This window comes from Halyomorpha halys, unplaced genomic scaffold (genome assembly GCF_000696795.3).
Source record: "Halyomorpha halys isolate HHAL.00 unplaced genomic scaffold, Hhal_1.1 Scaffold458.1, whole genome shotgun sequence".
In the NCBI taxonomy this organism is placed as follows: domain Eukaryota; kingdom Metazoa; phylum Arthropoda; class Insecta; order Hemiptera; family Pentatomidae; genus Halyomorpha; species Halyomorpha halys.
In genome coordinates this window covers 122,560-137,876 of record NW_027113640.1, presented here as the reverse complement: position 1 = coordinate 137,876, position 15,317 = coordinate 122,560, and the positions used below count along the sequence as shown (strand labels likewise).

At 27.9% G+C, this 15,317-nt stretch overlaps 1 protein-coding gene across 1 annotated transcript in view; it reads left to right on the top strand.

The window, feature by feature from the left end:
• The window catches only part of Lmpt (Limpet), a gene marked incomplete at its 5' end in the record, with an annotated part of 767,445 nt that overhangs the window by 696,704 nt on the left and 55,424 nt on the right, over positions 1–15,317 (top strand). The window contains 2 exon segments of the mRNA XM_067051042.1: positions 9,276–9,476; positions 12,369–12,543. Of these exon segments, the coding sequence (XP_066907143.1) occupies positions 9,276–9,476; positions 12,369–12,543 (376 nt within the window).

Genomic DNA, 15,317 nt, shown 5'->3' with positions numbered 1-15,317 from the left:
TATATATATATATATATATATATACATATATGTATATATATGTATGTATATATATTAGTTATTATGTTAATATAAAATATATACAGGATGTTATCATCATTGTTAATTACAGCAATGATACGGTATTGCGAAACTAGAAAATCGCAATTGAAAGCAGCAATTACTTAACTCCGTCTAACCCTGAATATGTAACAAGATTACACATCCTAAAATCTACGTTTCGTCCAACCCCTCTAGCCATTAAATCACGTTTCAACTCTGATAAAATTTAGTGAATCGTTTTTCATTAAATCCTATCAATTTATCGTCTTTCAAATAAATTATTTTAAACGATATTTGACGGCGACTGAAAAACAATTGTAGTAGCAATGGCTCCACAATTTGAGAAGAGAGATCAAATCTTTAATTTATGAACAATTTTGAGGGGATTTCCCATTAAATTAAAATATTAAAGTTTTCCTAAATATATTATTAAATATTTTAATTTTTTCAACAGTTTTGTATTAGAACTTTTCACTTAGTTGCTGTGAATATTGACACATGACAGCGTTTATTTATTTTCTATTTAAGCACAAAATCATATCCATGAAATCCCAAGAACATAGAAATACTTTATTGAAAAAGCTGTGCATTATTCATTGACTTGCTATAAACACAGCTTACTCATAACTAGTACTATAATTGTTTTTTAAATATATTGTTAGTTTACAGTTGAAGTACGCTAAGTTGATACAGGTATTTATAATTTTAAAAAATTAATGTTTATGAAATAGTTTTACTTTTTATGAGCAGATTTTTGTGATATTAATAAATTATTTGAAATTTAATCTTTTTAACATTTTATACTGGGAAAATCGAATAACTCAAAACCAGAAAATCTTGATTTGATGTGTTTCACTTATAAGCCGACGATATATACTTATCAATTTTTTGTTTTATTTTTTTTCCTCTTTATATATTTTTTTACTCATTTTTCCTATATATCTCTAAATATATTTTCTCTCTAAATCCAAAAAAAAGTTTCTCCTATAACAAATACAAGATAATTTTTTTTCTATAATATAAATAGAAAAAATATATAAATATAGTAATTATATACAGACATTACTACTAACTTAGTCTCACACAAAAGTAATATTTAATTAAAACATAAGACAGCCCAAGAAATATTGACTCGGAAAAAAAAAATATACCTATGCAAGAAAACAAATAAATCAAAATAAAAGTGATAAAGATGACAAGTAATATAAAGAAAAAATTATAATGAATTAACTTTAAAGATATTGATTGGTGTTGATTTTAAATTTTATTAGCTCTAAAATTTCAAATTGCGTAGTAAAATACGAATACCAATCTATAGAATTTAAATTAAATTTTTCCTGATGGAGCGTTAAACTTTATCTTGAAGTATTAAACGGTAATGACTGTCCCGGACAGGTGATAGAAGATGTTTACACTAGACTTAGTGTTCACCTCCTAGATTGGTTTTCTCAAGTCCCTCCCACTTCAATCAGCTCCCTGCGCTTTAGCTATGATCAAACGGTTAGTCAATATCGGTTCAAACGTTCAAACGTGACTTTTGACATTTGAAATTTTTTTTTTAAACGTGTACTCAATATGAACAATAACCCTGCCAATGATTGTATATATTTTACACTGTACTCCTATATTCTAGAAAATGCATGTTTATAATAATAGAAAGGGTAAAGGTAATACATTTTATTTCTAAATTCCGCTGTAATATACTTCAGCAAAATATGATCTGAACTCTTAGAAGTACACAAAAGGATGTTCCGTATTAACATTTTCCTTCTCCTTAATAGATGGTTTGCGGACTAAAAATTTGTTATTTTTTAACTTTTTCTTTTATTTTTAAATTTTTAAACGGTATTTAAGTTGAAAAATGGTAATTTAAAAATAGCTAATTCTCTTCTCAGTGAGTTGAAACAAAATAATTCAAACTTGAAAAAAAGTATTTTCAGTAAATAGAGAAACATGGCAGATGAACTGTTTATCCTAACCAGTTATGTTATTTTTCTATAATTATTTAACTTTCGTCACTAACCCGACCTGCTAATTTATCAGTATTAGGTATGGGCGTACTGTTCGGTTTAATAACCCAAAAGGAAAAAATTGAATTATTCTGCAGTACACTAGAACAGCGGTCCCAAAGTTGGAGCCTTCGGCGACAAACGTTAGAGTGGTTAATTCGGAGTAAATACATGAAAAACCTCATATGTTTGGTAACAATTAAAATGAAATACTAAACATAATACCTAGGTAATATGTATATTATTATATGATGAAGCTAAAATTATTAGACTAATGCAAAAATAAAATCTTTAGATTCATTAATTAATTCAACTGTACAAATGAACATTAAATTTTTAATAATATTTTTTTCCTTTACCGAAATTAGTGTTTTCTCAGCACATTTATTTATTTTTTTCACTACCAGTTGATCTGAAGAGGCGGTTAAACGGGATTATACTCTACTTAAATGCTATTTACAAATTACACCAAATAGCCTCTTTCCTTCAATTTATTTATTTTTTTGTTTTTAGGAAATGTTTTCATGATTGTTTTCATTATCTCTTGAATATTTTAAAATACATTCTATAGCCCAGATATTTATACGTATTTATTTATTTAAAATTACTCTTCCATTATTATTTCCGAGGCCTTCTGCTATCATATTTGTATATTTGTTTTGGTTTTGTATTTTTTTCTTATTTAATTCAATTTGTGTCATAATTATCATCTATAAGGTTTATAAACTATTATTACACTAAGCACTTAAGTATATTGTATCCCTCAGTTAAACCTTATTTCTCAATCAATATCAGATTTATTCATATATTTATATTTGTAATAGGAAAATAATGTATACATATTAATAAATTTTTGTAATTTTTTTTTCTTATTTCTATTATATAATATACTCGACAAATATTCTTTATGTTCCGTGGTATAAAATTCTTAAAAAATTAGCGAAGGATAGTGAATTAAACAATACAGTATGAAACAATTTTCAACCATGTTATATGGATGACATGATTTCAATAGTAAAATTGAAAGTACGGCAAGTATGGGGTAAATATAATTATAATTTAATTTTATTAATTATAATTAATAAATATAATTTAGGGCCACCCGTCGCACAGTGGTCAAGACACAGTCTTACCTATTTGTTGTATATTGGCGGTGCCGGTTCGAATCCGGCCTGAGGCGTCGACTTTTTTTCATTGAGTGGCGGTCCCACAAAATGAAAAACTTTGACCCCCAACCAACCATGGCTAGACAGTATCCTACTAAAGTTTTTGGATTGATATATGCAGATATTTACCGATTTCTTAGATAGTAAATTTATATTGCCTAATGCTGTTACTTCTATCAATCAGTTCTATTTTTCACCTTATAAAGAATTCTGTTTAACATTAATAACATCCGAAATGTTAACTGTTAGTAAATAATCCTTATTTGTTGTATCAACTCACAGACAAATAGCTCGTATTGACAATGATCTTTGAGAAAGGAAACAATTGAATTACATGACAAACATCCTATCGTCGGGTAAACAATATAAAATTTATTTATATAGGACAATACAAATATACGTATGAATGGCGTAGTAGAAATCTGAATCAAGACCCATTGGTAATATTCAGTAAAATTCTTTATAATTTTAAAGACATGAAATATATGTCACCTTAAAGAATATTTTTCCTTCTTCTTTTTTTTTTTTTATGCTTACCGCAAATGGAAATTTCCTCTGTGGAACATTCTTGCGGGTAAAGCTTGGTTGAGGAATGGCCTGAGGTCCCTGGCGTTCTGTCAACACTTTCTGTTTCCGAGAGCTCGCTTCGCGCTCTTAGGCATTTTGCCTTTCTCTCTGGCTTTATTACCGACCTTTTCAATGCGGTGAGAAAAGTATTATTAATTTAAGACACATTTTACTTAATATTAAAATTATACTTATTATGCACCACACTCCTACACCGGAAGATTGTGACTTCATATTATAAATCCTTAGTAATTCTTACTTTCCTTAGTTTTTTTTTTTTTTAATATTAATATAAACTCCACATTTTTGTATTTTTCTCCTCTTTTAAAAATATATATGACAAACCAACGCTTCGATGTACTACTCCGTCTTCTAAAGTACTGCGTATTTTTTTTTTATTTTCAGAAAACCCTAAACTCTGCTCCGTGTTAGTTTATGTCATATATTTTGAAATAAAGAAGAAAAATAAAAAATGTTAAATTTATTTTAATATTTAAAAGATAAAACGGAAATTACGAATCACTGAAAATTTATATTATTAAAATTATAAAAAATAGTTTATAAAATCCAAAGTTTATTCTAGAAAAATAATTCGTCATTTATTCTTAATGCATAGTTATCAAATTCTTAAGCGTGCTCCCTGAAAATGGTTTATGATCTGAGGCACATGAATAATTTTATTTAAGTGGAATAATTAAAGAGAAGAACAGAAAAATGTATTAATATTAATATTTATTATATTACATTTAATTACACCTGAATCGCTTCGAACCACGAAGGATCTAGGGCGTAGTACTTTGTAAAAAAGTACTGTTACTAGAACAATGATTGTGCAAGGAAGTGATTAGGTCAGAATCACGTTCGACCGCCTGATTTTCATCCAATTAATAGTACCCACTTCATGAGGCTGGGTGCACCCCGGAGGGCTGATCCTCGACTACATTATAACAGACAGTTGATGTGCGTAAGAACCTAAAATCATGAAAAATGGTGTAGGTGGAAGAAAAAGTTAAAACTTCCAAAATAGTCATATCTAATACCAACATAAAAATATTCAACCATCAACAAAATCAATTATGGGACTGAAGAGGAACGTGAAATTTTAAAAATCACGATTTTACTTGGAAAGGTCGAAATTTTAACTGAATTAAAAAAAAAAATGATCATCGATGCATTGCAAAAGATTTCGTACAAAATACAACTGGAATACTAAACTATATTAATTAATTTAATATAGGCATTCCTTTGGCTTCACTTTAATCCTTCCATCTTTTATGAATTCTAATAATCTCTTTACAAAATATTTGGACTTCCAGATTAAATAATTTCTATCTATTAGCGTCATTAAGCGAGGATTTATATAAATTATTTATCTATTATAGACAAATAGTGTTTATTCTAAAGCGAAAACATATTATTATATGAATGTAAATATGTCTTTAGAATTTTTAAAAGAAGAAAATGAGTTCTTAAACTTCAAAACATAACTGTAGGCTATTGGTATCAGTGCTAAAAATGATCCGTTATTTTAAAATTTTCGAAAAAAAAAAAAAAAAAAAAAACCTTGTGCTTGTTCTGCTTTTCCAAATCATTCAAAACCAAATTATTTCGCTTATCTGATTTCATTTTTTTTTTTTATTAATTCCGATCTCAAAATATTGTATAATTATAAAAAAAAAAAAATGATCCATCTTAAATAGTTTCCCATAGTTAGAAACTATTTAAGATGGATCAATTTTTTTTTTGTTGAAAACCCGTCTCGTAATTAATAAACTTTTACTTCCTCCATGCCTAAGGCAGAAGTGTAGTAATTTAATCAGTTTATATTCCAATTTTTTCAAAACATCTTCCTGTTTTTTACGTTCCAACATTATGCAGGTATTTATTTTTTATGTTGATATTATTCATATTGATTTTTTTTTTTTTGCAGTTTCCATTGGTATTATTAATTTTTTGTTTATTGGGAGAAACGGTCATCTATCTCTTTCTTTGATTTCAGTTCAAATCATCTCTTTTAGTCCAACTCAAAATGGAAGAAAATATGTCACCATTCTTCCTTTTCGTGAACATTTTCTCTCACACCCACCATTTTTAATCAATTAAATCTCCTTTCACCTGTTTTTACCAACAAAATGAAAAGAAAGTGCGACCTTGAAGATGGAGCTCTGATGCTAACGATTTTTTTTATCTGGCTTAGTGGTAGTGCTATTTAGAATAAAACATATCTATAAAAATTTGCAGAAATTCGAAATATTTACATTTCTTGGACAGGAATTCTACAAAAAAAAAGAATAAATATAGCGTTATTTCATAGATAAAAGTTTTACCTTTAAACAATTTAAAATATAGTTTTTTTCTGTATAATTAATGATAGAAGATTTTAATCTTTTTTAATTGGATTTAATATCAAAACATTTAATAGTATTTTTTTCTAAAGATGTATTTTAAGAAATGGGGATAATATTTGAAACAAATTTGTATTTTGTAAGTATTTCGAGAATGGTGAAAGCTATTCCCAAACATTGATTGAGCAAGCGTTGTACAGTTGAAAACTTCACCTTAAAAAAATATATAGTTATTTAATTTTTTTTCCATCTAATTATTGGTAAATGATTTTAATCTGAACTCTACATTTTTTTTAAATTACATTTAATATTATAATTAACTTTATGATAAAAAATCGTATAGTATTTTTTCTAAAAATATATATTGAGAAATGGACATAACCTTTGAAAGCATCCGCCCATATGTAGTTTTTATTACCTCACTTTTTTTATTGCATACTCGAAATATTTAATTATCGAGAATTTTATTACGGGATATTACATGAATTTTATTTCGTATATTAAATGACGGAATTAAACTTCAATCTGGTAGGACTTTAATGAAAATTTTAACGGAGTTGTGGCCCCATGGATGAGTATCAATATTTAATTAAAAGCATTTAATTATTTAGCGGTAGATCTATGAAGTGAGTGATTCCGTTAGAGCCCTATATGAGAAGAAGAAAGATTGCCTTTTATGGAAAGGTCATATACCTTCCCAAGGGCACATCCTAAATATACACCTATCAAGGATCAATTGTTAACACTGAGTCAGTGTAGCTTTTTCCTTCCAGGGACAATTTTCCTTGTAGGAATTTTTGTTAAATTTATGTATTAAAACATAATACATAACTATATTGAATTTTCCTATATATTCGGTTTCGAAATTTGCCGAGAGGCAAACTTAATATTACTTATAGGGCGATAATTAGCTTCGTATCTTAATGTTTCAGTTGTGTTTAAATATTATTTTAGTATTTATTTTCACATAGAAAAAAAAACTCTTATTGCATTAATAAAATATGGTACACTCAAGGATAATAAGTATTGAGGCTGTCTAAGTATTCAATCATGCTATATATACATCTTAAATTTAAAAAAAAGTAAATAAATAATAATAATAAGATAAATACAAACTAAAACGTATAAAATTAATAAAAGTAATAAAATACATACACATTGTAAATAAACATAGGCTGATAAATAAATTTTTATTTTATTTATTATTTAAATTTACAACTCTATTCACGTAAAAATACATCTACTAAATCTGATGTTGGATACTCGTAGATATCACCAACTACTTGTACCACAGATTTAATTTTCAAACGGCAAATCTCTTGGCTTTAAAAATAACCAGAAAAAAAATTATTTTGAGACGAAATTTTTTAGCTGAATAAACGTTAATTATATTTATTAACTTTTTAAATTTCTAAATATATATCAAAGCTCTATTATTATAAAATAAAATTTAAATATTCTTTTTTTTCTCATTCCCAAAATGAAGAATAGGTTGCAAGGTCCAAAACTGAGCCGACGCATTAAAATACACCCCAGATATATTTCTATACAAAACATTTATTTTGCTCCATCTTTTAAATTAAAAATTAAAAATTATTAAACCTGTGAATTTTATTTTGTTTTCTAATCTTAACAGATATCCTAGGATCTCTCTTAACATTAACTTAATGTTTAATTGTCAATTTCCAAAATGAGTTTCTTGTTAAAACAGTGGTACTACCTCTTTGAAAAAAAATTCAAATTATTGATTGTTGGTCCTATATCGATCCTTAAGTTATTTAGAATATTTGAGCATTCAACAAAGTAAAGGTTTCACCCATGTCCTTGCGCTATAAATAGGATTTAAGAAAAAAATCTCTAAAATACTCAAATAATTCTTGTATTGTATTTGGAAAACAAAGGCTGAGAACAGTCTGTCCTCGCCGTCCAAAGGAGCATTGTTCAACTCTGAGTCACAGCCCTGACTCAAGATAAGCAACCGAACTCACAACTTCTCATTTAAATTGCATTTGTTTATTCAGCCATTATAAATACATGGATGATGTGAAGTGTTGGACATAGCTCTTGGTTACTATCCTTCATTTCGTGAGCATCCTTTCTTCCGCTGCTTACTGTCCGAGATAGCCGCCTTATATACACAAGGGTAATGATAATGAACGCAAAAGGTCCTGTATAATTACGCTGTATAACGCCGAGGTATAAATAAGACCAGCCGGACTGCTAGAAGAACGGCATGCAGATAAGTACCCATTCCTTTCCGCGCCGCTGACTCCTGGAATAGTCCAGTTCTCCTTACTGCAAGGTCTCTTCCCGATGTAACTAGAACTGCCATTATTCAACCTGTAGTTTCCGAAAAGTTCTGAAAATGGGCTTCGAACTGAATGAAACAAAGTACTGTTCGCTCTCAATAACTTCCTGATCGTGTATTACTACCCAATAATTAATTTTTATAATTATAAGTGCAATAAAACTTCACACAAGGAATAAACACTCCTTGTGGACTATAAACTTCTCCATAATCATTGACTATCCTGTGAAAGGTTACTAGGTCTTTGGAAAAGGCTATTTGAATCGTAATTTGCTAAAAGGGCACTTTGTCACATTTGTTGACATTATAATCAACAACTTTCATAATCTAAGCAGTACTAAATAACTTATAAAAAGTGATTTTTTGGCACTGAATTTATTTAATTAAAAAAAAAAAAACGATTTATTAATGTTAATGTTATCTTGTTCTGTTCTTAGCCCTGATGAAGGCTATAAATTCTGGCGGAACGTTGGCACTATTAAATAAGTTATTTCTACTTATTTGTGCTATATTTTGACCCCACCCCCCTCATCTTCTCACATATTAATGCTAATGTATTTAAATTTATTATGGTATGAATAATTTCACAATTATGAAGTAGTACTTTTATCTATAAAATTGTATATTTAATTAAGCAAAATGTGCACTGAATTTATATATTGCGAGTTTATAATTTTTTAAAAATGAAAATACAAACATTGTTACACACTCTTTGTTATTGTTCCATCAGTGTAATTATGATCTTAGTGAAGATATTGTTATTCTGTTAGTCACAATAATATTTTTACTTATTGTTGATAACTGGCAATGGATTTCTAACAACCTTCTTTTTTTTCAGTTGATTTTCAGTGGTGAATACACAAAGGCGATGTCAAAGGACTGGCACTCAGGACACTTCTGCTGCTGGCAATGCGACGAGTCACTGACTGGACAACGATATGTCCTACGAGACGACCACCCTTACTGCATCAAGTGCTACGAGCAAGTATTCGCAAACACATGTGATGAGTGCTCTAAAGTTATCGGCATTGATTCGAAGGTAAAAATCGCAACTAGTTACTTTTGATAAGCAGATTTAAATAATATATTGTTAAAGTTAAAAGTATTGAGTTAAGATTGACCGATCCCCATTTATGCATATTTAACAAAATAATACCATGCCAAAAGGGTGTTGACTTCCGTAAGAAAAAGGAAAATATCTGAAATTATCTGGGGAATTTCCCTCCCTAATAGTTTAAATAATGTATGCCAATATCGGATAGTTGCTGATCCTGTTTAAGTATTTGAACTGATCTGCCTCATACCAGTTATTTCCATATTCTGGTACTCATTATTTCATCCATGCACCACTTATACCATCAATGCCTGTTTTTACCTATGGATTTCCCTTGGTCTGATTAAAAATTGTTACTGGATATTCAACTTATTTTCAAATAGTAAAATCTGCCACCTGTGGACATAAATCGGACTCCTAACTTGTTCATTAAATATACAATATTAATTTATACATTTTTTGTTTACATGGCAAAAGTATAAATCAACAGAAAAATTTGGGAAAAAAATAGAATAATTTAAAATACAAATATTACCTTTGGAGATACTTTGGCGCTGTTGTAAAGTCATGAAGTTTTGCTAATGGCCATTGAAAGATGTCAAAATGATGTCTTGCAATAATTGGAGTATAGATTAAATAGCAAACTAAAATATCTTCAATTCCTAATTAATAAGTATATTTTCACATTAAATTACCATTTAATGCTGTTTTTATATTAACTAACTCATTTCAAGAAACGTTTACTATTACGTCATTGTTTCACGAAAGGTGTAATATAAGCCCTTAGCCTAGGGGCCCCAACCCAAGTTAATAGAGCCTAAAGTAGAAGTCCAGATCGCAATACCCAACCCTAGTCCTGTAACTGAAATTTAAAACCAGAATACAATAAGGATATGGAGGAATAAGCCATAGATGTACAGGTCATGACCCAAAGTCTGAAATTCATTTTTTACAAAATAGTAAAAAATTTGAATTTATGAAGCTGAATAATGAAAAACGATATGATTAGGATAATTGGATAGGTTTTGATGCAATTTTGTAAATTAGAAAATATGAAATCAAGGAGGAAACATAAATTGCAGTCATTATTGTGATGTGATATGGACATCTCATAATTAATTAATAATAAGTACATTGTATCTGTGATATTTTCATAATTAATATTAATATGTTACAGTAAAATTCGGAAGCACTATAGGGAATAGCTGATAATTTGCTGCTCGTATAATGATATTGATTTAGTGCAAATAAATTAAGAAATGAACATTCAAGAAATAGCCTGACTTATTTTCCTAAGGCTTGACATTAACCTTGAAAATATATAAATGTAGAAATTGGTAGCTGGCCAAATATAAGGATATAGACTAAAATCTTCATATAAATATCACTTTTTGGCACATATATTCAGAACACAATTAAATTTCATCCTCTTAAGTTTCTTTAAAAAGAAGTGAACTAATGGACATTTAAGCTCTTTGTTACTTTGTATTTTTTAAATATTAATGTTCCTACATTAGTTTTGAAAATTTACTTTTTGTCAAGATGTCAGAAATTGGATTTTTTGCTAGTTTTATTTTTAATAGGGTTCAAAAGCTGTTTATAAACAATTCTATATATTAAACTCATTTATTTGAATGAGTCATTCCTGAAGATTTTTTTTGTTGTAATATTACTGTTGAGTGTTTTAAATCACTTATTTCTGTCAAAAAATTCTACATACTTTGTTACAAAATAAAAAGTACACAAATGAAACTAGCCATTTCAGCTTAGTATTATATATAAAAAAAACATTGACATTGAAAAGCATTTTATTAATTTACTTATCTTTTTAATTTGTACATCTCCAACCTGTTGAAAGTCAAATACGAGAATCAATATAACTAAAATGTACAATCTGCTGGTTACCATTAGATTTATTCCAATATACATGTTATCTGGTAGTAGTTGCATTCTTATTTTTTTTTTTTTTTGCATTAATTATGATTTGTTGACGATAAATTTATGTTAGTATGTAGTTGTTAACTGTATTTTTCATAAGTCAGTCATAATAATGTGTGTCATATATTTATGGGGATACTTTTTATTTTGGTGTAATAGTCATTATTATAATGAGAAATTATTTTACAGAGAGGAATGCTTTATTTAGCCATCCTGACCAAATAAAGGATTGGTACCATACATAGCACGAAAATCAATCCATGATCGGAAATATACACTACATGTATTTACGTGATATCAAAACATTTTTTTTTTCTACCTTTTCCTTTTACAATCAATAATCATCTATACACTAAGTACAATATATTTTATCTTTTTTTTTTCCTATTTAACAATTTTATATTCCCTATTTCATTCTCTCAGACCTTCCCATTTTTAGTGATCCCCAAACCACGTTTGATCCGTTAAACAAATGGAAAGAATTTATCATTAGATAGCAATGTAAAATCAAATCAAAGACAAAATAGTCACAGCAGTAGATTAGATTTTAAAAAATAAATTAAAGAAACTAAGTTAGTTAAAATAAATAAATAAGTTAAAACACAAATTAACAGGTTTAAAAGCTAAAAAATGTATAATGAATAAACATAAAGCCTCCTTCTGTTGTTTTTCCAAGAATTCCATGTCTTTATATAATCCTTTTTGTCTTAACATTAAAATATAAATTTCAATATTCTGTGTTTGCCATCATGAATAATTTTAATTTGTACACAAGTGTTCGAAAACTATCTGATTTTGATGGCTAAAATTAACTTTTCAAGCTTTTGGGCTGGTAAATTTAAATTAGTTTGAAAAATTAAAATATTTTTTAATATTTACTTATTGTATTTTTGTTAAACATTTCATGTTGTTATATTCTAATTACTATAATTTTTTTAGGATCTGTCGTACAAGGATAAGCACTGGCATGAAGCATGTTTCTTATGCTCCAAATGTAGAGTTTCTTTAGTAGACAAGCAGTTTGGAAGCAAGGCTGATAAGATTTACTGTGGTAATTGTTACGATGCTCAATTTGCTTCTCGTTGTGATGGATGTGGCCAGATCTTCCGAGCAGGTAAGCTCATTCAATAAACCTAAAATGTTAAAATACTCACAGAAATGAAACTGACATTATATCTTTTTTAAATATATTACAGTCATATCCATATTTTAACTCTCAGTTTGCAAAATAATTTGATTTTTTTTTTTTTAATGATTTTGTAAACTAGAGGCATAGGAAAATTTTGAAAAAATTTAATTTTAATTTTATTATTATCAGTAATGAAATTAAAAATAGACAATTTTCACAGTCCTTGTTACTTAACTCACGTGTCTCTCTCTCCTTCCTATCTATCTTCTTGGTATCCTTTTGATAATGTTTATCATATTTTTTCCATATTCTATTCTTTCTGACTTTTTAATGTGTACTGTATTTGTTTGCGACTATCCCTCAAACTCATCCCAAATATGTGTGATTGTATTAAGGTTGGGGTTGGGGATGCAGGCTGGCTAGTTCAGAAATTAAGACTGGATTGTTAAAGAAATCTGTAATTTATTGTTAATATGGTCACTGATATTCATAAAATGAAAATAATAAATTAAAAAGACAAATGGTATGATAAAATCTTCTAGTATATTAATTATCTGCTGAGGCCTCTAAACTAAACCCTTCAGCTACATTATAAGGCCAAGCTTCTTAATTTGTAGGGGAAAACGGATGTAAGTCATTGTATGTTTTCAATGCTATAGTTCATCGCTGATATCCTTGAGAATAATTTCATTTGTCCCTTTATATATAAAAATTCATTTCTATACACATTAAATGTGATTAACTACATACCTTATAATGACATAGCTTATTGTTAATACCTAAACGCGTTTATCAATTCCATCTAAGAATGTCCAAGCTCTTAACTCCTATAGTACACCTTTAGTACAAGCTCGATCGGGTAAAGCTAAATCCACCTTATAATGTAATCCAATTTGACAAAAACATGGAAAGGAATATACAAGTGATCATAAGAGGTTACAAAAGCAGAGTACTCAAAAACTCAGTTATCAAAAAGTTTTGATATACACAAATAAAAGGCTGCAAGTAGTAAGTAATGAAGATATATGTACATTTATAAAGCAAAAACTGTGAAGTGAAAATGTGTAATAAAACTTGGTCATGGTCCCCTTTATCTCTGACATAGAGTTATAATAATATAAATTATACAAATACTAGTACAGATATTACTATTATGGAAGCTATTATTTGAATTATCATGGAAATATTTTTTATTTACTTTTTTTATTATTATTTTCTTTTATAACATACAAAAATTACAGTGACTAGAAGATAGCAAATAGTCAAATTACTCTGTTACAGATAGTTCAGTTATTATTTTAATCATCCTCATGTAAATACATCTAGAACAAAATAGTTGAGCATCTGTTAATCTAGTCTTGACCTCATATAATGAATTTTTCTCCTTACATGTTTTTTTCTTAACTGAAACGTTTTTCTTGCTTAAAACACTATCAAATTTAGTTAAATGTACTTTTACTGTATAAAGGGTAACATAAAACCATAATTGTGGAATTTAATGGACAAATAAAAGGTCCTGGATACAATATTACCATATTTGTGAATGCTACTGGTGTGTTTATGGGACAGAGGATTATTGGTCTACTTAATAGGTCACATCATAGATTCCATATATTATGCATTTATTTATTAATGTCTTTATTTATTTATATGGAAATGGATTTGTGGAGTAAAGAAATTAATTAGTTCAGAATACCAAAAATGTATGGAAATAAATATCACTATAGGTTTCACAGATCCACCAGGGGCCTGTTTCATTATGCAAGCCAATAGTATTAGTCCATATAAATACAAGTACACAAACTATAAAGTACAACCGCTAATACATTGTGTTTTATGATGTTGACAACTATTAGTAATATTGTATGGCTTTAAAAGTAAACATTACCTGGCTGAATTCTTTAAGTGAGTGAAACTGTGCCAAGTACAAACTACCAGATTAATATTATTAGTTTATACTTTATTATGAAGCAGGACCCTGTTGTCTCGCTGTGAGTTAATATTAATGATGTAATTGAGCTAAAAAACAAATTACAAATGCCAATTGTTATCGTACATCTCCAGTTACTATTTCTTTAAATTATTACCATCATATAAGTGTTAATAAGTAACACTTATTACTTTTTAAATCTAATTACTTTTTAATTGATAAATCTAATTAATATAATTTTAATATGAAAGTTTATAAACTTTATAACCTTACTCTAACTTTGTTGGATTATAAAATAAACATGTTTTTAAACCTGATGCAGGTTTCCTCGTCAACAAAATTTTGAGTAAAATTACGTAAACAGAAATATTAAGTACACAGAAATGTACTTGTGGTATTTTCACACTATTAATTGTGTTAACCCAAATCACGGCACTATTGTTTATGTTAGTCTCATGACATTTTATTACATTCATATTATCATTCATCTATCAAAGTTTTCATTAATAAATTAACCTTTTATGATGTAATTTTTTTACTTTTTTCTTGTTTAATGATATATATTTTCCATTGCTTATATTTTTTATCTTTATTTAGGGCATAAGAAACTTATGTATAAAGGAAAAACAAAGTTTAAGAAATGTATGAGAAAACTTTTTATTTCCACTTAGTTCATTATTTTAATGCTTTCAGTGCATTTTTTTGTTTTGGTTTTTACATTAATTACATAAAACATTGGTTTACTGTATTATTAGTTCCCTGAAGTATACATTAAAGTATAAGATGAATCGTCTAGGATTATATGCTTATATTATGAATTATATGCTTC